This window comes from Arabidopsis lyrata, assembly GCF_000004255.2.
Source record: "Arabidopsis lyrata subsp. lyrata unplaced genomic scaffold ARALYscaffold_1, whole genome shotgun sequence".
In the NCBI taxonomy this organism is placed as follows: Eukaryota; Viridiplantae; Streptophyta; class Magnoliopsida; order Brassicales; family Brassicaceae; genus Arabidopsis; species Arabidopsis lyrata.
This window is the reverse complement of record NW_003302555.1, coordinates 1,990,850-2,013,531: the sequence shown is the minus strand read 5'-3', so window position 1 is coordinate 2,013,531 and position 22,682 is coordinate 1,990,850. Positions and strand designations below refer to the sequence as shown.

Below are 22,682 nucleotides of genomic sequence, written 5' to 3'. Positions count from 1 at the left end.
ATTATTGGTAGGTCTTCAATTGGTAAAATAATATTTGGTTTGATAAAGATTAAAAAATAAAAGCACTCAAATGATGTTGAGTAAAAATAATGCAGCAAGAAGAGCCTTATTTTCAACAGAGTTTGTGTTGGAAACAAGAGAAATGGCTCACAATAAATGAAACATCAAAGAGAAAGAGATAACTGATTAACGAACCAAGATGACCTAAGACTCCATAAGCCTATCCATTATGAGCTTCACGACCGCAGGAGCATCAACCGTCACTGCCACTTTTACCGATGGTTTGTCTGACCACTCATTCTCTTCCTCAAACCTGGTTCACATAAAAAACAACAACAAGTTTTTAGTTCCATCACCACACATGAGTACTCTCTATAACTAATGTATGTATGAAAACCTTACTTCTTTGGATTGTTGTACAGTAAAGTAAGTCCCCTAGTGATACCGCTTGTTTGCACTCTAGCTACTCCTTCTGTATAAGTGAATAGAGAAGGAAGGAAAGCCGCAAGGATCGTCGCAGGATCATGAAGGTAGACACCTACCGCAAAAGAAAAAAAAGAGGTTAAGATAAAACATAATGGGTCTATAAACAAATAATTATCAAATCATACCTTTGATTTCGTAAGCCGTGAGATGATAATCATAATACACATCAAGGATTTTACAGAGATATTGAGCAAATTTCCCGTTAGATGATGCCAGTTTGTCTTTGTCATTAGCTAAATCCAGCAGAAACACCAGGAAAAAAAAAAGTCATTACTAAGCTCTGTTTCACTAAATTATGTTCTTGGTCGCAACAAGCAATCAAAACCTCGAGCCATAAAAGCAACGATCAAGATCATCACGTTTCTGTAGACAGAATTTGTATATTTCTATACAAAACATCTAATCAAGAAAAACAATTTCCAAGATAACCTGTCATAATAACTTGATGGGTCACATTGATCCCCACAGCAATTATATCGGCCCCACATGTGAACACAATATCTGCAGCTTCTGGATCGCCAAAAATCTACCCTAGCAAGAAAATTGGTTAAAAAGATGTGAAAATTTAAGAAGATTTCTGATAGAAAGTGATATATTATGTGTACGAAGATCACATTACTAGTAACGGGTGAAGGAACTTACATTAGCTTCCGAAGCTGGATTTACATTTCCGTTTACTGCGAATGCACCACCAAGAAGAACAATTTGTCCGACATTTTTCGAAAAATCTGGATCAAGCTGAATAGCCTGCATCAAGGTAGTGAAATCTTCAATATGGAGGAATAGAGATAGGTAATGCTCGGAAAATGAAAATTGCGGATGAGAACATCTTACCAACGCGATATTTGTTAGTGGTCCCAAAGCAACAACCGTGATTTCACCAGGGTAAAGTTTTGCTTGTTCAACTAAAAACTCAGGTCCAGACTTTTCAATTGGTTTTCCTTTAGGTGGAGGGAAATTTTGGTTGCCAAGCCCATCTTTTCCATGAACAAAGTCAGCAATTCGAAGCTTGGTATCGTTCTTTACAGAAGAAAAGACAACAAGTTATCAATAAAAAAGTCTAAGAGGTAGGACATGGGAAAAAGACACAAACTTGCTTATCAGGTTTGGATTCAGAAATATTGGACAGACCAAAACGTTTTTGTCTGCTTTGGAACTAGAAAACATATATTGAATCTCAAACACATTACATAGCATCCATCTTTATCACAATAACAAATCAAAGGCCATAAAGTAGAAACATACCAAGAAGGTTTTATGTGTTCCTTCAGCCACAGGAATATCCGTCCTACCCGCAACCTCCAACTAGTAGATATGCATATAGAACAATGGTGACTTAGATCATCCAAGAAATGTTATTGATTTCAGTTCATAATGAGGAGATCCATATGAACAAAAAAAAGTGTAGAAATGATACCAAATGCAAGGCGTTTCGAGTGGCGAGAGTGGTATACACGTTTCCAAAGATAGTAGTGAGGCCAATGACATCAACTTCTGGTGAATTTAAAGCCACGAATATCGCCATGGCATCATCTATAACATCATCAAATCCAGTAAGAATAAACTCATGAGAGCTCTCTTGAGTAAAGTAAAGTAAAAAAAAACTCATGTATCAAACTCAGATCTCTAATTTCCCAGAATCAGAATCAGTAAAACCAAGTAGTTCCACTAAGCAGAGAGAATCCAGTAAACCCACCAAATCCGAGAAGATTCAAAAACGTTGGGCAATGACAGTAGAGAAACAGAGATCCGAATCGAATCGAATCCAATAAAAAGGAGAAAAGTATATACCGATTCCAGGATCAGTATCGATGATAATCTTCTTGCGGTCTCCTATCGCCATCGGACTTCAACACGGAAAAGGCGGAGACTTTAAGGGACCCAAATGCCGGAAAAAGCTAAATCCGAGCTTTCACACACAAAAGAAAAGAGTCTTTTGGAATATTTATGATCTAGCACGGTAGCACCTACCAAAGAGTTCATAAAAAAAGGTTTATTTTTCCTAAGTCTGCAAACGTGGGTTTGTTATCCTCTGTTTTGGCTGTTTCTTTATTATATAAACAAATCGAATTGTATTCAATCACGTTTTCCATTATCTCTTTCCATATTTTTCTACTCAGAAGAATTCTTCCTCTCGACGGAACTACTACATTAGAGATGATGATGCTGTTTTGCAACGATTGGCAACAGAGATTTTTCTCAACAAAGTTTTTACCGGTTCAGTGTTATTTTTACCACCTGGTTCATGACATTTTGGTTTATAAAACCGGAAAATCTTCCACAATACCGGCTCTGTTCTTCTTCCTTTTTTTTTTTGTCAAAGGCTCTGTTTTTTATTATTATCTATCGGCTCCTTTATATACCTTACGTTAATCCAAAGAATCATGACCGTTTCTTTTTGTTACGTGAGCTCTGAGAAATAAGCTAAACAAAAGGTAAAAGAGTGGTTTTAGGTTTAGGTGAGTGGTTTTAATTAAAATTATGAATTATCCGTAAGAGCATTTCCAATGCCCAACTCTATAATTTCCTCTATTTTAGAGTAATCCATTGTCTCTCTCCTCTATATTTTAGAGGGATACATTGAAGCAAAATCTTCTCTAAAATAGAGTTCTTCTAAAATAGAAGAAATTATAGAGTTGGGCATTGGAGATGGTCTAAGCAAAACAAAACCTCTGAATATATATTCTTTTAACCAATTCCCTATATAAAAACACCTTTAGCTAAACCTTAAACCCTAATCAAAATCTCTTTTTGTTTTGCTAACACTAGAATTTGTTTTATTCATTAAAAACGAAGGAAAACAATTTTTGAAAAATATAATAAGTGGATAATCTCGAATTCAATTCTCTAGCTAATCCATATAGGAACAGGAAAAAAAAGCTTAGGCTATTTGACCTCCAAATCAAATCCTAATAGAATTGGGAGAACACTTTCCCTATATATATATATATATATATATATATATATATATGTGTGTGTTTTGGCATATTAATTAGGCGCGTTTAAGAATCGTACGAGAAGGATAAACGATGATTAGTCGAGAAGATGAAGAAAAAGGTGCATCATGGGTAGTATTCATGTGGAGCCACTCACTGCCTGTGGAGACGAAACAGAGTGTTATGGAGGCAATAGAGAGGGAAGACAGAGTTTTCATTCAATTTCCACGAAAGAAGAGAACCTTGAGGATTCCTATCTCTACTCCTTCTTATACTACTGCACTAGAGGAGAATGTGACTGAAGAAGACCCTCCCAAAGTCAATATTATTGATGAACCATTAACTACACCTCCATCAAAACGCAAGAGATGTTCTCTTTTGCTCCGTCCCACAGAAGAAAAACCTAAGAAAGCAAAACGCAAGGCCAACGGTCGTTTTGATGCAGGAGCCTCTTCTTCTGGAACGAGAGAGCCGACGCCGCAGTGGCTGGTGAGGTTGATGAGGGCAAAGAAGGGAGAAAATCCTATAAATGTCATAAATAAAGAACTGACCGCAACCGATGTCAAATCAGAGCAACGTCGTCTCTCCATGCCTTTCGGCCAGATCAAAGATTTTGATTTCTTGAGCCCCGCTGAAAAAAGGATCATAGAAGAACATGCCAATAATGAACGTGAAGAAGGAGTAGACGTGATACTCGTGGCTTCTGATCTAAGGGAATTTAAGTTGAATTTGAGGAGATGGGTCATGGGGACCTCTCCTCTATACATTTTGGTTTCAGGGTGGAATAAGGTGGTCAAAGAATGCCGTCTAGAGGAAGGTAATAAGATTCGCCTCTGGTCTTTCCACGTTAATGACCAGCTCTATATCGCTATGGTTCCTCTTTCGCCAACTGAGTCCGGCAAATCCGTATCCGAGAGGATAAGCCCTGCGTTAGTGATCAAGGACAAAGCTAATGATGGCTTGCCGCACAAGTAAGCTTGGGGGTTTTTTTTTAGGGAGGTTTTAGGTTTTTCGCTTTGTTTTGGGGGTTTTAAAATTTAAGAATTTATCATCAGATTTGTTTTATTTAGATTCTCAAATTCTCATTAGGAGTCTCGAGATGGTTTTTAGGTGTTTTGCTTCATTGAATATTTGATGATATCAATGACTTTTAAGGATTTTTGGATACGATTATTTTAATAGTGCACTTGTACCTCTCAAGACAGATAAAACCCGTGTTCAAAAAATCGCTAGGCGCTAGTCGGGCGGTGAGGGTGCGCCTAGCGCCTAGCAAGAAAATCGGGGATTACACGGGGATTAATCGGGGATTAGTTTTAGGGCTATTTAATATTTTAAAAACATATTAATCCATTATAATTAAGAAATTTATATAATATTATTTTTAAAATTGTATTAAACACATGAAAACAAGATTTTAATTTCAAATTTATGATTTTTATACAAATTACGAACATAAGTAGGACGTTTTGAATTTTAGATTAAAAAAAAGTAAAAACAAAAAAAAAAAAAAAAAAAAATTGGGCTAGGCGCCGTCTAGGCGGTCCAGGCGGACAAAAAATCGGATCTCCGATTTTTCTCACCGATTTGGACAAAATCGCCGCGGTGCTCCTCCGATTTTTAGAACAGGGCCTCTTACAAACATTTTTTGGCTTTTAGGTACCTTTCTTACCAATAATAACCATATGCCAATTTAATTAAATACTTTTTTAATATTTAAGATTTACGGAAGATTCTTCTAAGAGCCTATTGATAATCATGGTCTTATATTACGAGGTACGCTTATATATAATAATATAAAGGAATTCATTTCAAAAAGGTTTTTCACTTTTGATTTTTTAGATTTAAAACTAAACTTTTAAAATATTTTAGATAAACCGTTTTGATAATTAATGTTTACTTTTAACTAAAATTTTAAAATACAAAATATATTTATTTAAAACATCGAAGTGTTAAATTGAAATACGTTGAAAACTAATCGGACTTAGCATCACGTCCTTTTGGTCTGTAAGTTTTGTGGTGTCATAAGTTCAACATGTTTTCACGTATTGTATATTAACACTTATTGTTTTTATAAATAATATTTTAACTAAAACTCTAAAAATACAAAATATTTTTATTTTTAAACATCATAAGTGTTAAATTTAAACACGTTGAAAACTAACCGGACTTAGCATCCCGTCTTTTTGGTCCGTAAGTTTTGTGGTGTCATAAGTTCAACATGTTTTCACGTATTGTAATATTTAACACTTAGTGAAGTTTTAAAATTTTAGATATATAACTATAAATATATAACATTAAGCTATGATTAAAAAATTGTTGTGGTTGTGACTATATAAAACTAAAATATGGTTAGTAAAAAATGTTTGCTTTTGCATAAGAGTAGAAAAAGTTTTATGGATTCAATATTTTTTGGTAAAACATTGGAAATATTTCTTATATATCTATGAATTATAAGATTTTTTATATGAGTTTTCCACTTCCACGTGAATCATGTGATATAGACATTGCATCTCAAAACCTCTTTTTCAAACTTCTCCTAGATCTCCTTTTTCATTTTCTTCTCTCTTTTATCTGTTGTAATTAGCTTAGATCGAATATATTAGATATAAAAAAATAAGAATATGCCTCTTTAAAATAACGAACAAAACAAGAAAAGAAACGAAGAAGCTAAGAATCAAATCTTAAGAGACAGGACAAGTTAAAGAGGTTTTAAGAAGATATAGTTTCACAAGCAAAGGCAAAGCTAAAATATGTCTGCAACAGAAAATGTCGGACGATTTTCACCATCACACGTTTCAATCTCCAAAACAAAAACCCACACCTTAAATTCTCAAATCTTAAACCCAATTTTCTTGTTTCTTGAATCATCTCTGCTCATAATCGGAAATGCAGATTTCGTCTTCTTCTTTTACTAAATTTACCAATCTCTATACGATAAGATCGAGTAGTGATCATCATCAATGGAGACATAACTATAACTTGAAGCAGCTTTTCGTTCCAAGCTCATGTCCAAACCTCTCTGTTTCAAACTTTCAGCACCTTCCTTTGAACCAGAGTGTTGCGGCCATAGTGTTTGGAGGAGGATCAGATACTGAGCTTTATCCACTGACCAAAACAAGATCCAAAGGAGCAATCCCCATTGCAGCAAACTACAGACTTATTGATGCAGTCATCAGTAATTGCATCAACAGTGACATCACCAAGATCTATGCAATCACTCAGTTTAATTCCACTTCTCTCAATTCACATCTCTCTAAAGCTTACAGTGGATTTGGACTCGGAAAAGACAGATTTGTTGAAGTCATTGCCGCTTATCAGAGCCTGGAAGATCAAGGATGGTTTCAGGTTTAGTCAAACTTAAAATCCCTTTTTCCCCTGTTTTTAGATCTGTTTCGTGTTCTTCACGAAATCTTTATTTCTATGTATGTTAACAAAAGGGAACTGCTGATGCGATAAGAAGATGCTTGTGGGTATTTGAAGAGTTTCCAGTGACAGAGTTCTTGGTTCTTCCTGGGCATCATCTCTACAAAATGGATTATAAGACGCTAATCGAAGATCATAGAAGAAGCAGAGCGGATATAACCATTGTTGGACTAAGCTCTGTTACAGACCATGACTTTGGTTTCGGTTTCATGGAAGTTGATTCCACAAATCTTGTCACTAGATTCACTATCAAGGGTCAACAAGATATGATCTCTGTGAGTTAAATATTTCTAGAATGTTATGTATGATTCAGAATCATCTGCCGACTAATGTTATAGTGCAGGTGGAGAACAGAACAACAACTAGGAGTGAAGGAACGTCTTCTCGCTCTGTCCCAAGCGCAGGGATTTACGTGATTGGTCGAGAACAGATAGTGAAGCTTCTGAGAGAATGTTTGATAAAAGCAAAAGACTTGGCCAGCGAAATCATTCCTGGTGCAATCTCTGAAGGAATGAAGGTAAATTTTAAGAGAGGGAGAGAGACAAGAAGCAATCCGTAGGCTAAACTCTGTTTTTTCAGGTGAAAGCTCATATGTTTGATGGATATTGGGAAGATGTGAAGAGCGTTGGAGCTTACTATAGAGCTAACATGGAGAGTATTAAGAGGTGTAGATCGGACTCCAAGTAATGTAAACACTTGTGAGACATAAATGACTCTTAATAAGATAACTTGTGATTCAAGCCAGCGTTTCTTTGTTTTTTTTTTTTGTAGTTATAGATTCTATGACAGACAATGTCCTCTGTACACAATGCCTCGGTGTTTGCCTCCAAGCTCCATGAGTGAAGCTGTAATAACCAACAGTATTATCGGAGACGGTTGCATTCTCGATGTAATTTGCAAAACTCTCTTTCAAATCCTTGAAACCCTAGCAGTCATTGTTAATCAAAAGCTTGAAGAATGTCGTTCTCTTCTTGTATGTGCAGAGATGTGTCATTAGAGGATCGGTGGTTGGAATGAGAACAAGAATCGCTGATGAAGTGATTGTAGAAGATTCAATCATCGTCGGTTCTGATATTTATGAGGTAAACCAGGGTTCTTGGATCAAAATTAGATCTATTAATTAATACCATATTATAAAGTTCAAGAACAATATTTTTGTCACAAAATGTGTTTACAGATGGAAGAATATGAGAGAAGAAAAGGGAAGGAAAAGAAGATAGAGATTCGAATAGGGATCGGTGAAAAGAGTCGAATAAAAAGAGCCATTGTTGATAAAAATGCCAGGATTGGTAAAAACGTTATGGTAACAATATACACGCACATAGATTTCAATTTATAATTCAATTTCTTTAGTTTTATCTTTTTTCTTAAAATAAATACGATTCACAGATTATAAACAGAGACAATGTTGAAGAAGGAAACCGAGAAGCTGAAGGATACGTTATAAGAGAAGGAATCATTATCATACTTCGAAACGCAGTGATCCCAAATGACTCCATCCTCTGAAAATTTTTCCTATTTTATAAAATCCTTCATTTTTCTATGTAAAATAAAACATTTAAAAATGAAATATATTAGTACAGGTCACCAAGAAATGAAATTAATATGGTCAACGAAACCTGTTACTAATTGAAATAATTACATTTCACAAAAACTTTTACAATAGAATGATATAATGAGACAAGAAGCATCAACATGTAGCCTCAGTGATCTTATACAAGTCAGGAGCAAAATATCACCCAGTCGAATACCCAAAATTTGAGTTCTCCATCTTTCTTTGAACAGATTCTCGAGGAATTTGTGTTTCTTGAAGATTTTTTTCAATCTTGAGAATGATCAACGTTTGCTACTAATTAGATGCTCAAGTATCTCAACAACATCAATAGCACAAAAGCAGACAGACTCAGCCAAAGCTTTCCAGACAGAAGATTCCGGCACCATATCCTGACTAACCATCTCTTCCAACCACATCACAGCTTCATATCGCCGGTCCATATCACAAAGACCTTTTATCATCACATGGTAAGTTTCAACACCAGGAAAGTGTGATTTTATCAACATCTCCTCCATGACCTGACTCGCCTCAAGAAACTGACTATCTCGACATAGACCATCCATTAGAGTTTGATATGTTTCTTCGTTTGCTACACAAGAGACTTGCTTAGACATCTTTTTGAGATATCCAACAGCCTCCATGGATTTTCCTTCATCGCATAGCCCTTTTATAAGAACGTTATACACTCCAACTGTTGGAAGGCAATGACCTTCCATCATCTCCTTATTGATTACAGAAACTGCTTCTTCAAGCTTTCCGGCTTTACAGAGTGCTTTCACCTTGGCACCGTAAATAAATGGTGTTGGCTCAAAGCCTTTTCTTCGCATTGCAAGAAGCACTTCTTCACCTTCAACAAGCTTACCTTCCTCAAAAAGATCAGTAGCCATGGCACTGTAGCTATCCAAACTGGGAATTGCGCCTCGGATCAAAGTCTCGGTTAACAATCGTTTCACCCGCTTTATACCCTCACTGTTACTCTCCCAATGACCAGCTTCAATTTGATGGTAACATCGTTTTGGAGCCTTTAGTCCTTTTCTCAAGATTTTACCAAGAATTTCAATAGCTTGATCAACCTCACCAGCATCACATAATGCATCCAGTAGAATTTTATAAACCACAATGTCCTCACCTGAACCTTTCTGTGAGATCCTCCAGAACATTGAATACAACAGGTGCGTGGCTTCATCAAGTTTCCCCTCTAGACAAAACCCTTTCATCAAAATCCTGAAACTGTCTCTGTCCGGATAACAACCCTGGTAATTCATCTCTTGAAAAACCTGAGACGCAAGGTCAGAGCGATTGACCTGGCAAAGAACCTTCATAAGCAAATTCAGAGCCGTTATTCGAGAATTCACCTCCCAACCATAACAATACTTTCGGAATATATGACAAGCAGCTTCGAGCTCTGATTCTTTAACCATCTCCTGTAAAAGAGTATCAAAAGATAGAGTCCAATTCACACAATTGAACTCATGAAGGCTCTTGAAGAGAGAAATGGCATCATCCAGCCTTCCAGCTCTGGAGAATGTACGAATAGCCGATGCAAAAACCGAATCTTTACATTCACAAGAATCACCCTTCATTCTCTCAATGACATATTTCATTTCCAACACACGGTTAGAATTACCGAGGATGTCAATCATGGTGGCATACACCGTGCCATTGTGACCGTAACTCGGAAACCTCACTTTCGCTTCCTCAAAGAGTTTAAGTGCGGTCACTGGATTCTTCTGCTTCTTTAGAATTTGAGAAAGAAGACTTGGCGTTAGAACTCTTGGCCATCTAACACTCATGACAACTCTTGTGCAGGGTTCAGATTTCCTGCACAAGTATCATCTCGTCAACAGTCTAACCCTAGAAACCAAAATCATTCCAAATTAAATAAATTTCGCCATCTGCCTATTGAAAGTTCGGATTTTTCAATATCTACAGATAAATTCAAAGTGTACCTGGAGATTTCAGTATCGGATTTTTGGGATCTCTTTCAAGTTCAGTCTCGTAAGAGCTATGGAAAATGCAGAGACTTTGGAAGAGATTGTGACATTTTTTTCGTAGTACGGTAAATAAAGAAGATTTTCACTTTAACCCCATAACTTTCAACTATTGATGAAAAACCCCACAAACTTTAGCATGTGAGATTACAACCCACAACTACAAAACAAACAAAGTACAACAATCAAAAGAGCCTGATCAAGATTATTCAAGAGCATGTTTCTGCTTTCTTAGACTCGGATCCAATTTCGAAACTTTCTCTTTTTATTGATCTTGAAGAGAACCATGGACTGTATCACACATTCCAGGATTCTTCAAACACCAAAATGGTTGGATAGGTTCAGCTCCAATCCCTCTCGTCACCATCCTATACCGCCACAGGTTTAACCGGTCCACGGCTTCACCGCATCTCTTAACACCTCTCTCGTCTCTATTCCCTGACCACAAGCTCTCCGCCAACGCGGAGGCACGTGGCCAAAGACGTGAGTCTAAAACCGTCGAGTCAGCTTGCTCTGACCACAATGCAACCTCTCCTCCTAGCACCAGCTTCCTCTCTTTCTCATCGAGCAAACCATCGGTTATATCATAGTTGTATATGCTTTGCCATGTCTTGAATGGTGCACACCAAGAGCCGCCGCCGCTTCCTTGCTGATCATATATACTATCATTCCCTAGAAACCCGCCGTGACCGCAGTCTAAATAGTAGAACTCTGATGAAGAGACAATTACTCTGTAACCAGCAGCTACGATTCTCTTTGTATTCGCAGGACCGTTATTCCAAGTCTGTAAGATTGTGTGCTCTTTAGGTAGAAATGATGGATCCACCTTGATTTGTGCATCCAACAGAACATCTTCCCAGTAAACAACTGTGCGGTTCTGTGACACGATGTAAGGTAATGTCGAGTTTATGTACTTTTCAAGAAGCTGGCTTAGTGTTCCGCCAGAGGACAAGAAAGAAATGATCGCAGGATTGGTTTTCCAACAGCCTGGGATAACTTCATCTCCACCTCCATGAAAGAAAGATTCTGGAAATTGCTTAACGACATCTTTTATGACATTTTTAACAACTTCATATGTTATAGGACTCAAGGGATTAAGCTGACCAGTCCCAGGTTCACTAGCTAACCGCTCGTCCCAACTTTTTCCAGCAGGCCACCAGAACATATTGGCACATGTCACAATTTCCGGGTACGCTTCTCCCCATGATCCTGTATGGCCTGTGGAGTTTATCAGTATCCATTAGAACCAAGCTAATTTCTTGTACAAGAGCAAATCAAGAATTGACTCACCAGGAGTGTCTATTTCAGGAAGTACTCTAACACCATGCTCAAAACCATACTGAACAATCTTTGAGACATCCTCGGGAGTGTATACCATGTCTGGTCCATAAGATCCCTTTGCAGCGAGTGAAGGTTCGGAAGGAAGCACTAATGGAAAAGATTGTGAATCAGTAATATGCCAATGGAACACATTGAGTTTGTTTGCACTCATGGCCTTAATTGTCCTCATTATATCATCTACTCCATAGTAATTCCTCGATGTATCGAGCAAAACACCTCTATGGCCAAACAAAGGAGAATCCTGAATATAAATTCCAACTGGTAAGCACAAATCAGGAGATGTTCCCCAAATCATCTGAGAGAATGTCTCAAGGCCACGCATAGCTCCCCAAGCCGAATGAGCCAACAAGTGCGCGGAAACGCTGCCAATGGGGATGGAGAGGTTGTAAGACTCATCAACACCGTGGTGAAGCGGAAGAGAAAGATCGGTAACAATGACTACAAGGTTCCTCAAGGTGTAACCTTTCGTAAGTTTGACAGGACGGTTAATGAGAGGCGAGTAATTCTCAGAGCGGATCAGGTTGAGATAACGTGTTACAGAGGCCGAAAGGTATTGGTGTTCAGGGGTAAGGATGGTGAAATTTGGAGAGAGGGCAATGGCTTTCTGTTGAGGCCATGAGAGAAATCTCGGCTTTGGCCAAATGTTGATAGGTCTGGCAGTGGAGAGCAATGGCGAAAGAAGCGTAATGAAGAAGAGTAAAGGTATCACATGAAACTCGGAAAGAGTAAGCATGATTTGTTCTTGAATCAATCTACTACTAATGGACTTTTAAACACAAAGCGTTGCAACAATCATTGGTATCCAAAATCTGCAAAGAAAGAAAAGAAATTTGAAGTATGCATAACAGATCACAACAACAACAGCATCAAAAACAAAGACAAGTAAATGGGTAAAAGCTCCACCACTAGATCAGAGTAAACACAAAGCAGCATTAAGAACCCAAGTGCATAAAGTGTTGAACTTTAATGACTCAAAAGCATTCTGAAGCAAACCCTGGATGATAAATGGGGTTTTTCAGCCAATCTGATTGTTTGTTTATCAAATCTCCATTGCAAGCACAGAGAGCTGAGAACTAATTGGAATTGCAGAAAAACGAAAACTAAAAACGAAGAGAGAAATCGTAACAGAGGATTACCCTTAAAAGTAGTAATTTGTCATTCACGGAAGCATCTCCGGGAGAATTTGACTTAGAAAAATCTAGAAATTGCTTCACTCTAAAAAGTCAGTCATCGTCTTCAGTCTTTACTCTAAAAAGTCTTGTCAACTCTTAAAGGATCTCTAGATATGGATTGATAGTTGTTACATTATAGTAATAAAATAATAATATTTTTCTCGTTGCATATTTATTGTATTCTATTACTTGTATATTTAATTATTACCAAAAGTGTCTTCTTTAAATGGAAAAATAAAATCATTATCATTTTACATTGCAAAACATAGACAAAAAAACCTAATTTGCTTTCTTCTCTCTCCTCTCTTTTCTGAAAACAAACCAGCCGCCGCTCATGTTCGGCCAACGTCCGGTGGCTCCTTTAGCACCGGCGTTGTGCCTCTTTAGTGTAATTTGTTGTCTTTTCTTCTTTCTCTAGCCTTTTACTCGTTCCGGTGAGTCTCTTTTTTGCGATGGGTTTTTACTTGTTCGTGAGGAAGAGGGTGAAGTTTCTGTTCTTGGAGCAGCTTCTTTGCTCGAGTTTTGCGGCGGCCCCCTCCCAGGTGGGATGTGAAGTCGTTTCTGGTTTGGTTTGGCTGCTCAGCGAGGCTTGGTGGCGTTTCCGGTCAGTTCGTGGTGAGAGATGGATCTGAGTTGTTCGTGGTGTTGTGTTTGGCATCGAATGTCCTGGAAAATCTCTTCTTGTGAAGAGACGGACTCGTTGCTATTTGCCATTGGCTCTAGGCTCATTTTCTTTGGTTGGTTCTTCTGTCTCATTAAGATCTGCTTCGTTTTGGAGTTTGTGGGTCACTTTTTGCCATCATAGGCGGTATCTCTACCAGTTTTGAGGTTATCGTCTTCTCGAGGTTGGTTTGGAACGTTTAATACTATCCAAAGCTCTATCATTTCTTTCAGCAGAGAGAAGAGCTATACAATGGGTTTTGATTCGGTTCCTCTCCACAAGTCAAATAAGGCAATTGTGCGTTGGTCCCTTAGCTCCTAGTTCAGATTTTTTTCTTTAGATTCTCGTGGTTCCTTGTCATTTCACTCATTGGAGGACTCTAGGTTTGTTTTCTAAGTTTTAGCTTATCGTTGTATCATCGGTTGTTTATTAGTTTCCCTCTTTTGGGCTCTTGTCTTCGGGGATATATCCATTTTCCGCCGACTTATCTTACCGGGGATATTATCTTTTTCCGCCGGTCGTTGTATCCTTCGAAGTTTTATCAATATCATTCAGACGAAAAAAAAAAAAAAAAGGAAAAATAAAATAAATATTCTTATCTTTTGTTTACAATTTAAATATTAGACTATCAAAAGACTATCCTTTCTGGCTGTTTGTAACGTTAATATCTATAACTTTTATTTAAGATTTGTAATCGATAGTATCTAAAGATCCAAACTGAATTAGGAAGAGTCGTCGTTATCAAATAAGACCAAAATCTGTAAACCGTAAGTATGTTGCACAATTAGAAATCAGACAAAAATGTGTTGAATCAAGTGTTCATTTTCAACCAGCCGTTTAAAAAAGCTGCTAACAGCAAAAACATAAATCTGATAAGTCCAATTTAAAAGAAAATTCCATTTTAAAATGAGTGGTTAATTAATTCCCCAATGACAGCTAATACATCATCTATAATTAGCCATCAAGTCTGAAAACTTAAAAGAGGTTGTATATTAGTTGTTATTGCAGTTAAGACTTCTATATGAACCCAACGTTTTGTCTGAACCTAACGTTGGGTTCAGACACATAATATTATCATTTTTTTTTGGGGTTTCCGACCAGCCATCGTAGGAGGAGATGTCTTCCGGAGCCCCCCTTAATGTGACGAATCCTAGCTATGATATTGAGATATCGCGTTTTGGAAAAATTGTGTGTTATGATCAAAGTCTTCTCTTTGAGAAGAGAGAACAAAAAGGATGGGAGAGCGGAAGTACGCTCGCCTCTTCCCTTCCGTTCTTCATAACGCAACTCTTTGTCGCGAACCTTAGCTATCGCGTCCTCTACTATATAACCCGACCCTTTTATCTTCCTCCTTTCGTAGCTCAGATCCTCGTGCGTATGCAAAATTCCTATCAAAATTTTGCTACGTCCGTTTTTCTGGCTCTCTAGTTCCGTGTCTTAACTTGCTGTGATTTTATTTTTGCAGTGTGGATTATTATTTAGCCCAAGTGTGCTTGGGAACACACCTTTCATAGTCACCCATGTATTCCCCTACAGATTCACAATGGTTCTTGAGACATTCGCAAACTTAGCTCTTGTCTACAACATCTTCCTCCTTGGTCTAGGGATGGACCTGAGGATGGTGCGGATCACCGAGCTCAAACCGGTCATCATCGCCTTTGCGGGGCTTCTTGTTGCTTTACCTGTTGGTGCCTTTCTTTACTATCTCCCGGGAAATGGCCATCCAGACAAGATCATCTCTGGTTGCGTCTTCTGGTCTGTCGCGCTAGCCTGTACCAACTTCCCTGACCTGGCAAGGATCCTTGCGGATCTTAAGCTTTTGCGGTCCGATATGGGCCGTACGGCCATGTGTGCAGCCATTATCACTGATTTGTGCACATGGGTCCTCCTCGTTTTTGGGTTCGCTTCTTTTAGCAAAGCAGGTAAAAGTTTCCTACAATTAGTTTAAAATATTTGGGACCACACGCCAAAACTCAAACTAATACCCAAAAACTTACAACCTTTAAATATATTCTGATGTTTATTCGTTTGTTATTTTCTTTTTGGTGGTTAAAAAGGGACATGGAACAAATTTATGCCGTTCGTGATAGTCGTCACCGCAATCTTCGTCCTCCTCTGCATATTTGTGATCCGTCCGGGAATAGCATGGATCTTCTCCAAGACCGTGAAGGCAGGTCACGTCGGAGACACCCACGTTTGGTTCATTTTAGGAGGTGTGGTCCTATGCGGCCTGATCACAGACGCATGCGGGGTCCACTCCATAACCGGGGCATTCCTGTTCGGTCTCTCCATTCCGCACGACCACATCATACGTAACATGATCGAGGAGAAGCTCCATGACTTCCTCTCCGGGATCCTTATGCCTCTCTTCTACATCATTTGTGGGTTACGAGCAGATATTGGTTTCATGCTCGACTACACTGACAAGTTCATGATGGTTGTAGTCATTTGCTCTTCCTTCTTAGTAAAGATCGTGACTACCGTGGTCACCTCTTTATTCATGCATATGCCTATGCGTGACGCATTCGCTATCGGAGCCCTTATGAACACCAAGGGAACTTTATCGCTGGTCGTTCTTAATGCTGGTCGCGATACTAAGGTACTAATCAATCAATCAACTTTCTTTTATTGCATATGACACTTTCCGAGTCTAGGGAAATATAAAGTTGAATACGATATAAGTGAGTGAAACATGAACCATAGAGAAATCTTTCATTAATCATTATTCTTCTAAACATTATTTTACTCATAGAATAAATTATTTTTGTTTTTGTCAGCAATAATTTTCATTGTTTTTTAAAAAAAAAAGTGAAATTTCAGCGTTATAATCAATTTTATTTAAATTCTCCAACTAAAAAAACCATTTGCAGGCGCTGGATAGTCCAATGTATACTCATATGACGATCGCGCTTCTAGTGATGTCACTAGTCGTCGAGCCTCTTCTCGCGGTTGCATACAAGCCCAAGAAAAAACTTGTTCATTACAAGTACCGTACGGTCCAAAAGATCAAAGGAGAAACAGAGTTTCGCGTCTTAGCTTGCGTCCATATACTCCCCAATGTCTCTGGGATCACCAATCTCTTACAAGTCTCAAACCCAACCAAACAATCACCTCTCAGCGTTTTCGCCATTCACCTCGTGGAGCTCACCGGTCGAACCACGGCCTCGCTGCTAATCATGAACGACGAATGCAAACCAAAAGCTAACTTCTCGGACAGAGTCAGAGCAGAGTCCGACCAAATCGCTGAGACCTTCGAAGCTATGGAAGTCAACAACGACGCAATGACGGTTCAGACCATCACCGCAGTCTCTCCTTACGCAACCATGCACGAAGATATCTGCGCGTTAGCCGAGGACAAGCGAGTTTGTTTCATCATATTGCCTTACCACAAACACTTGACACCGGACGGTCGGATGGGAGAAGGAAACTCTTCTCACGCTGAAATTAACCAAAACGTTTTGAGCCACGCCCCTTGCTCGGTCGGGATTTTAGTGGACCGTGGTATGGCCATGGTCCGGTCTGAGTCGTTCCGTGGTGAAGCAATGAAAAGAGAAGTCGCAATGCTCTTCGTGGGTGGTCCAGACGACCGCGAGGCGTTATCATACGCCTGGCGAATGGTCGGACAACACGTGATTAAACTCACTGTGGTAAGATTCGTCCCTGGACGCGAAGCTCTAATCTCGTCCGGGAAAGTTGCAGCGGAGTACGAGAGGGAGAAACAAGTGGACGATGAGTGCATCTACGAATTTAATTTCAAGACAATGAATGATTCTTCCGTTAAATATATCGAAAAAGTGGTCAACGATGGTCAAGACACGATCTCTACGATCAGAGAAATGGAAGACAACAATTCTTATGATCTTTACGTTGTCGGAAGAGGATATAACTCAGAAACTCCGGTGACTGCCGGTTTAAACGATTGGAGCAGTAGTCCTGAGCTAGGCACAATAGGGGACACATTAGCTTCGTCGAATTTCACAATGCATGCTTCGGTATTAGTCATTCAACAATACTCTGCCACTAAAAGACAAGCTGCAGTCACAGCAGCCGCCGCAACAACCGTTGTGGGAGCGGTCGCTGGTGCTACCGTTAACAATCAAGAACCCGTTGGTGGTGGGGCTAAGACGCCTCGTGATGCTGAGCCATTTATGAAGTCTATGTATGAAGACGAAGATGAAGATGATGAAGAAGATCATCAATATGGAATTCATAGGTAATGAGTTTTATACATATATGTTCTTTGAATCTATGTTTTTGTCTTCTTCTTTCTATTAGCCAATGAGAATGTGAATGGTCTTGAAAAATGTAACTGAATTCAGTTTGGAGAATTTGCCATTTTCTCATTGTGAAATGATCAATTTTAATGCTCTCAAACTCAAAACCAATATTGAACATGTTTTTCACTCTGTTCAATTATATTCTTACGGATAGAATCTAGTATATTGGGGTAATTCCGAAAATAAAATAGTATATTCATGTTAAGGGATAACACCGCAAATAAATCATTTTTCTTTCCATCTTCGATTCCGTATCCCTAGACTATGCAACATTCCCTTAATAGACTACCGAAGTACAGATAACAATTTTCGGGATTTGTTTATGCTTTTTTTTGTTGTCTTCTGATTTGTAAATATTCAATATCCAAATATGTAAATATTCGAAAACATCTCATACCATATATGTAGATATTCTGCCTATAAAATACCATTCTTTTTTCTCATAGCTGTGTATGTATATGTTAAGTTGCTAAATCACGATAAATCTGCTGAGAATACTTTATCTTCTTTCTATTTTTAGCTTTACATAGACTAAGACCAACTTAACCATAACCCATAAAACTCTCCTACAGATCTCTTCTTACTAAACCTTTTTTCTCTTTAAGATATGTTTCAGTAAATTCTTCTGATTTTTATGCACTATCATAGCATTAAAAGAGAAAAAAAGAGAAAGAAAATCAAAAGATATATTTTATCAAGAAAACAAATAAAAGGTGAGTGATCTCGAAACCCTATATTTGTTCTTTGGAGTAGTCCGAGAAATGTGCGGTTTCCGTTAATCCGCAAAGACTTTTTCATCTTTATCTATGCGTTTGTTTGGTTTTGTCTCCACAAACATGTCTCATTGTTTCTTTTTGTCTTTTACTCAAATATTTTAATAACATTCAAAATTCAATTATTTTTTGGGAATAAGATTTAACTTTTCTATCTACAAATCAATTTAATAGGGTGTATATAAGTTAACAAAAGAAAGAAATCCCTTGTTTTAGTCCGATCCTTTGTCTCTTTCTTGTCTCAAAAGCAGGGAAGCGAAAACTCTTTTAGAGTTTTGAAAAATCTAAGTAGCTTTGGCTTATATAAGTTCTTTTGTAAAAGACACAGAGAATAAAATTGAAGACCAAAAAAAAAAAGAGAGAAAGAGAGATGGAAAGTAATGGTGGAGGAGGAGAAGTAAGAAGAGTGAATTTAGTTTATTTCCTTAGCCGTTCGGGTCACGTTGACCATCCTCATCTCTTGCGTGTTCATCATCTCTCTCGTAATGGAGTCTTTCTACGAGGTTAATTCTCTCCTCTTTTATTAATTAATCTCTTTAATTCCAACCAACAAAATCTCGTCTAAATTGTGTTTAAAACACAGATGTGAAAAAATGGTTAGCGGACGCACGAGGCGATGCGATGCCTGACGCATTTTGTTGGTCTTGTAAGAGGTAGAACTTTATCAAAAGATTGATTTTTGTCACATTCTTGATTACGTTACTTATCCGTCAATTAATAAATCGCAGGAGGTATAAGAATGGTTATGTATGGCAAGATTTATTGGACGATGATCTTATTACTCCTATCTCTGATAATGAATATGTCCTCAAAGGATCTGAGATTCTTCTAAGCTCTCCAAAAGGTATGTCACATAATTACAACTATATTTGATTACTGGTTTGTTAGGGTTCTTAATTAGGGTTTTTCAAAAAACAGAGGATTCTCCTTACGTGGAGAAGAAAGCTTGGGTGACACGAAACGGTGGTGTCGGCGGAACAGACGCTGAAGAAAAACTCCAGAAGTCGAAACTAAGGTCGGAGAAGATCCAAAAAGAGTCTCCGGTCTTCTGCTCACAGAGATCGACGGCAACAACGTCGACAGTCACGGAGGAATCCACCACGAACGAAGAAGGTTTCGTTCTTAAGAAACAAGATCCGAAAAAAGTCTCCGGCCAAAGAGATGGTTCGACGGAAAACGGGTCGGGTAACGACGTGGAGTCTGGTCGACCGAGTGTATCATCGACGACGTCGTCTTCGAGTTACATCAAGAGTGAGAGATATTCAAGCGTACGTGCCTCTCACGTGTTACGGAACTTGATGAAGTGTGGTGGTTTGGATACAAACGATGCCGTATTGGTGCCTTTGAATAAGTCTAGGTCTGGGGTTTTTGGTCCGGCTTGGGAAGATGAACGCAGATACCAATACCACCAACAGCACAATGCTCGGTACGCTCCAAAGTACTCATCATTACTCATATTTTTATTCAATTAATCAAAAATCGTTTAATTCCTAAAATTAGTTACTTTTTTAGCTGTTAATTAATGCCACATATGATTGGGACTAATCTTTGGTGTATGTGTATATATTAACTAAAAATCCTTACTTTTTATGTTGCCGGTTTCTCATGCTAAATCATATAATATTATCTCTATACCATATAATAATTGAATCAAATTGGTAAAAACGAGATTTCTCATTTTGTGTGTGTGTGTTTTTTTTTTTTTTTTTAATAATATTTTTGTGTGGTTTATATCATAGAAAAAGCTTTGAAGGAGCATGGAGTGGCATAAAGATGAAAGAGACAATTGAGTTTTGTAAACCAAAGGTTGCTTCAAGCAAGCCTTCCATGGCTCCATTATGCTCGTAAGCCCCTCCTTTTTATCACTCCCTATGTTCACAACATAATCTGTATCGTGACGTTTATGATTCATAATATAGGCAATGTGGGAAGATGTTCAAACCTGAGAAGATGCATTCACACATGAAATTATGTCGAGGGATGAAGAATTCATCGGCGAATAATGATTTGATGACAGGCAATAATACCGGTAAACCGAGGCAGCGGTGCAGAAACATTCCTGGAAATCCATTGGGACATCAACGTGTATTGAGGACTACTCTCAAAGAGTGATAAATGCGGAAAAAATTGTTTGCTAGTTCAGTGAAATTCTGTTTGAATACCATGGAGCTTGATTTTTAGTCAGAAAGTGGATTTGGATCATCTAAATTGACAATTTGAATATTGCTGTCTTAGAGACTCTTGATTTTTTCTTCTGAAAAAAAAAACGTGTTTAATAAACAAAACGTATCTCATGACAACATGTTCTTTGTCGTTTTGTTTCCGATGATAGAATTTTGACCTTTTTTTTTGTACAAAGAGGTTGAATTAGCATTTGTTTCTACTTTCTACTACATATACCCAAAAAAAAAAAAAAAAACACGCGTCTACTTTGACCAGATAAAAATTCAAAGTTTAAATGGAAATCTTCCATGCGATAAATTACATATATACAGTACTTTTATTTTGTAGCTTCGAGGTCTCTACCTCTGGTCAAATAAGGCCATCTTCTCTTTTCGTTCTCTATATAAACAAGTGACTTTGCCTGATTAGAAACATCGATCTCAAGACAGCAACAAACAAAAAAAGTCAACAGAACCAATAATTCTTGCCTGAATGTTTGAAATATCAATGGAAGGAAGCTTTGAAGGCATGTTAATGAAAGTGAGCATTTTTGCTCTGATTCAAGGGCTTGTGTATCTCATACTATCTAAATCTTCGAGGGTTTTCTCTACGTCAAAGACGATGAAGAGAGCTTATAGTTTCCGGTCAGCGAGATCCATCAGCATCCGTAGGATTCTGGCTGTTCTTCAAGACATGCCTGCAGGCGGCGAGATGTCTCCTTCTGCCATGGGACCTTCTCTTGCTTCTCCTTCATCGTCACCATCACCATCGGACATCTAAATATATGATTCAATTGGTTTAATGAAGCTAGTTTTTGCTTGTTAGATAATATTCAAATTCCTTCACGTGTAATTTCATCGCCAAATTGGTTAGTGAACTTACATATGTACTACTATTTAGTTATCATCTCTTTATAAATTATTTTTGTTCATAATAATATTTTTCCAAATAAATGTTAAGGGGACTCTGTTTCTGCTACTTTTGAAACAGAGGAATTATTTACTAACATGGTTTCGAAATCAAGTCTTAAGATCTGAAAACTGTTTTAATCTGCAACAAGTCCTAATCTTATACAGCCCTGCACATAAATGCTACGTCATTACTGTGATGGAAGAAACATGACATGATTCTACCTTTTGCCTCTATTGATCTATATATCCATCACTTCTGCATAAGGCATGAGTTGTCATGTGTTCCATGAAATCTAACCCAGCCCAACAAGGCCCATAGGTTAGGTAGAACCCCATCCAGAATCTTGCGCCCATGTGACTTTATAAGTCACTCCTAACTCCTAACCGATGTGAGATTAAAAATAAATAATAAAAATCAATACTTTAAATTCACAGTCAGAAACTGAAATTTTGCTTCAACTAGAGTTATCCAAGATGATATTTATAGAATCAAGCCCATCTTTATGGTTGGATATCACAATCACCATCACCACTTTGAACATTAAATATCTTCCAATAATTATACGAACTAGCGGACTAGTCAAATTTGTTAATTAAAAATGAATTGCAAAATCACATTTTACACCAATTGAGCCACGTATTCTATAATTTCTACTATAAATGAGAGACCACAAAGTTTCTCTGAACAAATTCACCGTGATGAAAAAAAGAATGAAAGCTGAAATCAAATTTTGGTCAAGTTCACAATGCCTATTTCCTATAGTTGCTTGGAAAAAAAGTACGAGATAATGTTTTGTGTCTATCTTCTTCACGTGCAATCTTAAATTAAATTAGTATATAGTTTCAAACGTCAGAAAAAAAAAAAAAGGAAAATGAGGTGAGACCTTGTTAAACGAGAGAAACAAAACGTCAGCACGTTAGTTGAGCTCTGTTACCATATATTTAATTATCTATGCATATCTTTTGGAACTTTTCATATATAAATATACAAGC

The 22,682-nt window shown here is 37.8% G+C and overlaps 8 protein-coding genes across 12 annotated transcripts; 5 read left to right on the top strand and 3 right to left on the bottom strand.

Annotated features, from left to right (window-relative positions):
* Window positions 1-33: 33 nt before the first annotated feature.
* LOC9328367 (probable uridine nucleosidase 2) lies at window positions 34-2,756 on the bottom strand. 2 transcript variants are annotated; one of them, XM_021011914.1, is made up of 9 exons: window positions 2,278-2,756; window positions 1,904-2,019; window positions 1,732-1,791; window positions 1,321-1,506; window positions 1,129-1,233; window positions 916-1,012; window positions 612-719; window positions 403-538; window positions 34-313 (listed from the first exon to the last, which is right to left on the bottom strand). In XM_021011914.1, the coding sequence occupies exons 1-9, from the start codon at window positions 2,327-2,329 to the stop codon at window positions 205-207; spliced, it is 969 nt and encodes a 322-aa protein (XP_020867573.1). In that variant the 5' UTR covers window positions 2,330-2,756; the 3' UTR covers window positions 34-204. The 2 variants fall into 2 exon arrangements, with proteins under 2 accessions (XP_020867573.1, XP_020867574.1); XM_021011915.1 differs by lacking the exon at window positions 2,278-2,756 and adding an exon at window positions 2,183-2,268.
* Window positions 2,757-3,550: 794 nt separating this feature from the next.
* On the top strand, window positions 3,551-4,597 carry LOC9328366 (putative B3 domain-containing protein At1g05615). The gene is given in 4 exon segments (XM_021014707.1): window positions 3,551-3,694; window positions 3,697-3,716; window positions 3,868-3,929; window positions 4,024-4,597. Coding segments are annotated over 4 exon segments (600 nt in total). The 3' UTR covers window positions 4,398-4,597.
* Window positions 4,598-5,977: 1,380 nt separating this feature from the next.
* LOC9325621 (inactive glucose-1-phosphate adenylyltransferase small subunit 2, chloroplastic) lies at window positions 5,978-8,386 on the top strand. 2 transcript variants are annotated; one of them, XM_021012322.1, is made up of 8 exons: window positions 5,978-6,767; window positions 6,860-7,120; window positions 7,189-7,362; window positions 7,425-7,528; window positions 7,617-7,734; window positions 7,829-7,927; window positions 8,023-8,148; window positions 8,235-8,386. In XM_021012322.1, the coding sequence occupies exons 1-8, from the start codon at window positions 6,309-6,311 to the stop codon at window positions 8,349-8,351; spliced, it is 1,458 nt and encodes a 485-aa protein (XP_020867981.1). In that variant the 5' UTR covers window positions 5,978-6,308; the 3' UTR covers window positions 8,352-8,386. The 2 variants fall into 2 exon arrangements, with proteins under 2 accessions (XP_020867981.1, XP_002892303.1); XM_002892257.2 differs by having other exon boundaries at window positions 5,979-6,767; window positions 7,425-7,510.
* Window positions 8,387-8,445: 59 nt separating this feature from the next.
* LOC9325620 (pentatricopeptide repeat-containing protein At1g05600) lies at window positions 8,446-10,447 on the bottom strand. Of its 2 annotated transcripts, none has more exons than XM_021012321.1 (2): window positions 10,350-10,447; window positions 8,446-10,254 (listed from the first exon to the last, which is right to left on the bottom strand). In XM_021012321.1, the coding sequence occupies exon 2, from the start codon at window positions 10,191-10,193 to the stop codon at window positions 8,682-8,684; it is 1,512 nt and encodes a 503-aa protein (XP_020867980.1). In that variant the 5' UTR covers window positions 10,194-10,254; window positions 10,350-10,447; the 3' UTR covers window positions 8,446-8,681. The 2 variants fall into 2 exon arrangements, with proteins under 2 accessions (XP_020867980.1, XP_002889556.1); XM_002889510.2 differs by having other exon boundaries at window positions 8,446-10,221; window positions 10,350-10,440.
* A 17-nt stretch (window positions 10,448-10,464) lies between these two features.
* On the bottom strand, window positions 10,465-13,007 carry LOC9328365 (beta-hexosaminidase 2). 2 transcript variants are annotated; one of them, XM_021012319.1, is made up of 3 exons: window positions 12,869-13,007; window positions 11,682-12,541; window positions 10,465-11,609 (listed from the first exon to the last, which is right to left on the bottom strand). In XM_021012319.1, exons 2-3 carry the CDS (start codon window positions 12,463-12,465, stop codon window positions 10,657-10,659), a joined length of 1,737 nt encoding a protein of 578 aa, XP_020867978.1. In that variant the 5' UTR covers window positions 12,466-12,541; window positions 12,869-13,007; the 3' UTR covers window positions 10,465-10,656. The 2 variants fall into 2 exon arrangements, with proteins under 2 accessions (XP_020867978.1, XP_020867979.1); XM_021012320.1 differs by lacking the exon at window positions 12,869-13,007 and adding an exon at window positions 12,636-12,855.
* A 1,414-nt stretch (window positions 13,008-14,421) lies between these two features.
* LOC9328364 (cation/H(+) antiporter 23, chloroplastic) lies at window positions 14,422-17,964 on the top strand. Its single transcript, XM_002892256.2, has 4 exons — window positions 14,422-14,936; window positions 15,031-15,487; window positions 15,623-16,164; window positions 16,436-17,964. Exons 1-4 carry the CDS (start codon window positions 14,682-14,684, stop codon window positions 17,780-17,782), a joined length of 2,601 nt encoding a protein of 866 aa, XP_002892302.1. The 5' UTR covers window positions 14,422-14,681; the 3' UTR covers window positions 17,783-17,964.
* A 649-nt stretch (window positions 17,965-18,613) lies between these two features.
* Window positions 18,614-20,985, top strand: LOC9328363 (protein UPSTREAM OF FLC). The gene is made up of 6 exons (XM_021010898.1): window positions 18,614-19,118; window positions 19,199-19,268; window positions 19,344-19,459; window positions 19,534-20,041; window positions 20,355-20,459; window positions 20,535-20,985. Exons 1-6 carry the CDS (start codon window positions 18,986-18,988, stop codon window positions 20,725-20,727), a joined length of 1,125 nt encoding a protein of 374 aa, XP_020866557.1. The 5' UTR covers window positions 18,614-18,985; the 3' UTR covers window positions 20,728-20,985.
* A 214-nt stretch (window positions 20,986-21,199) lies between these two features.
* On the top strand, window positions 21,200-21,737 carry LOC9328362. Its single transcript, XM_002892254.2, has one exon. The coding sequence runs from the start codon at window positions 21,271-21,273 to the stop codon at window positions 21,556-21,558; it is 288 nt and encodes a 95-aa protein (XP_002892300.2). The 5' UTR covers window positions 21,200-21,270; the 3' UTR covers window positions 21,559-21,737.
* The last annotated feature ends 945 nt before the right edge of the window (window positions 21,738-22,682 follow it).

Coding starts and splice junctions, on each gene's coding strand:
- LOC9328367 (XM_021011914.1), bottom strand. CDS start 2,329: ATGGCGATAGGAGACCGCAAGAAGATTATCATCGATACTGATCCTGGA. Junction 720..915: donor CCATCAAGTTATTATGACAG/GTTATCTTGGAA, acceptor TGCTGGATTTAG/CTAATGACAAAGACAAACTG. Junction 314..402: donor CTGTACAACAATCCAAAGAA/GTAAGGTTTTCA, acceptor TATGTGAACCAG/GTTTGAGGAAGAGAATGAGT.
- LOC9325621 (XM_021012322.1), top strand. CDS start 6,309: ATGCAGATTTCGTCTTCTTCTTTTACTAAATTTACCAATCTCTATACG. Junction 7,121..7,188: donor GTCAACAAGATATGATCTCT/GTGAGTTAAATA, acceptor GTTATAGTGCAG/GTGGAGAACAGAACAACAAC. Junction 7,928..8,022: donor TCGGTTCTGATATTTATGAG/GTAAACCAGGGT, acceptor ATGTGTTTACAG/ATGGAAGAATATGAGAGAAG.
- LOC9325620 (XM_021012321.1), bottom strand. CDS start 10,193: ATGAGTGTTAGATGGCCAAGAGTTCTAACGCCAAGTCTTCTTTCTCAA.
- LOC9328365 (XM_021012319.1), bottom strand. CDS start 12,465: ATGCTTACTCTTTCCGAGTTTCATGTGATACCTTTACTCTTCTTCATT. Junction 11,610..11,681: donor TCCTGAAATAGACACTCCTG/GTGAGTCAATTC, acceptor TAAACTCCACAG/GCCATACAGGATCATGGGGA.
- LOC9328364 (XM_002892256.2), top strand. CDS start 14,682: ATGTCTTCCGGAGCCCCCCTTAATGTGACGAATCCTAGCTATGATATT. Junction 14,937..15,030: donor CTTTCGTAGCTCAGATCCTC/GTGCGTATGCAA, acceptor TTATTTTTGCAG/TGTGGATTATTATTTAGCCC. Junction 16,165..16,435: donor ATGCTGGTCGCGATACTAAG/GTACTAATCAAT, acceptor AACCATTTGCAG/GCGCTGGATAGTCCAATGTA.
- LOC9328363 (XM_021010898.1), top strand. CDS start 18,986: ATGGAAAGTAATGGTGGAGGAGGAGAAGTAAGAAGAGTGAATTTAGTT. Junction 19,119..19,198: donor TAATGGAGTCTTTCTACGAG/GTTAATTCTCTC, acceptor TTTAAAACACAG/ATGTGAAAAAATGGTTAGCG. Junction 20,042..20,354: donor CACCAACAGCACAATGCTCG/GTACGCTCCAAA, acceptor TTTATATCATAG/AAAAAGCTTTGAAGGAGCAT.
- LOC9328362 (XM_002892254.2), top strand. CDS start 21,271: ATGTTTGAAATATCAATGGAAGGAAGCTTTGAAGGCATGTTAATGAAA.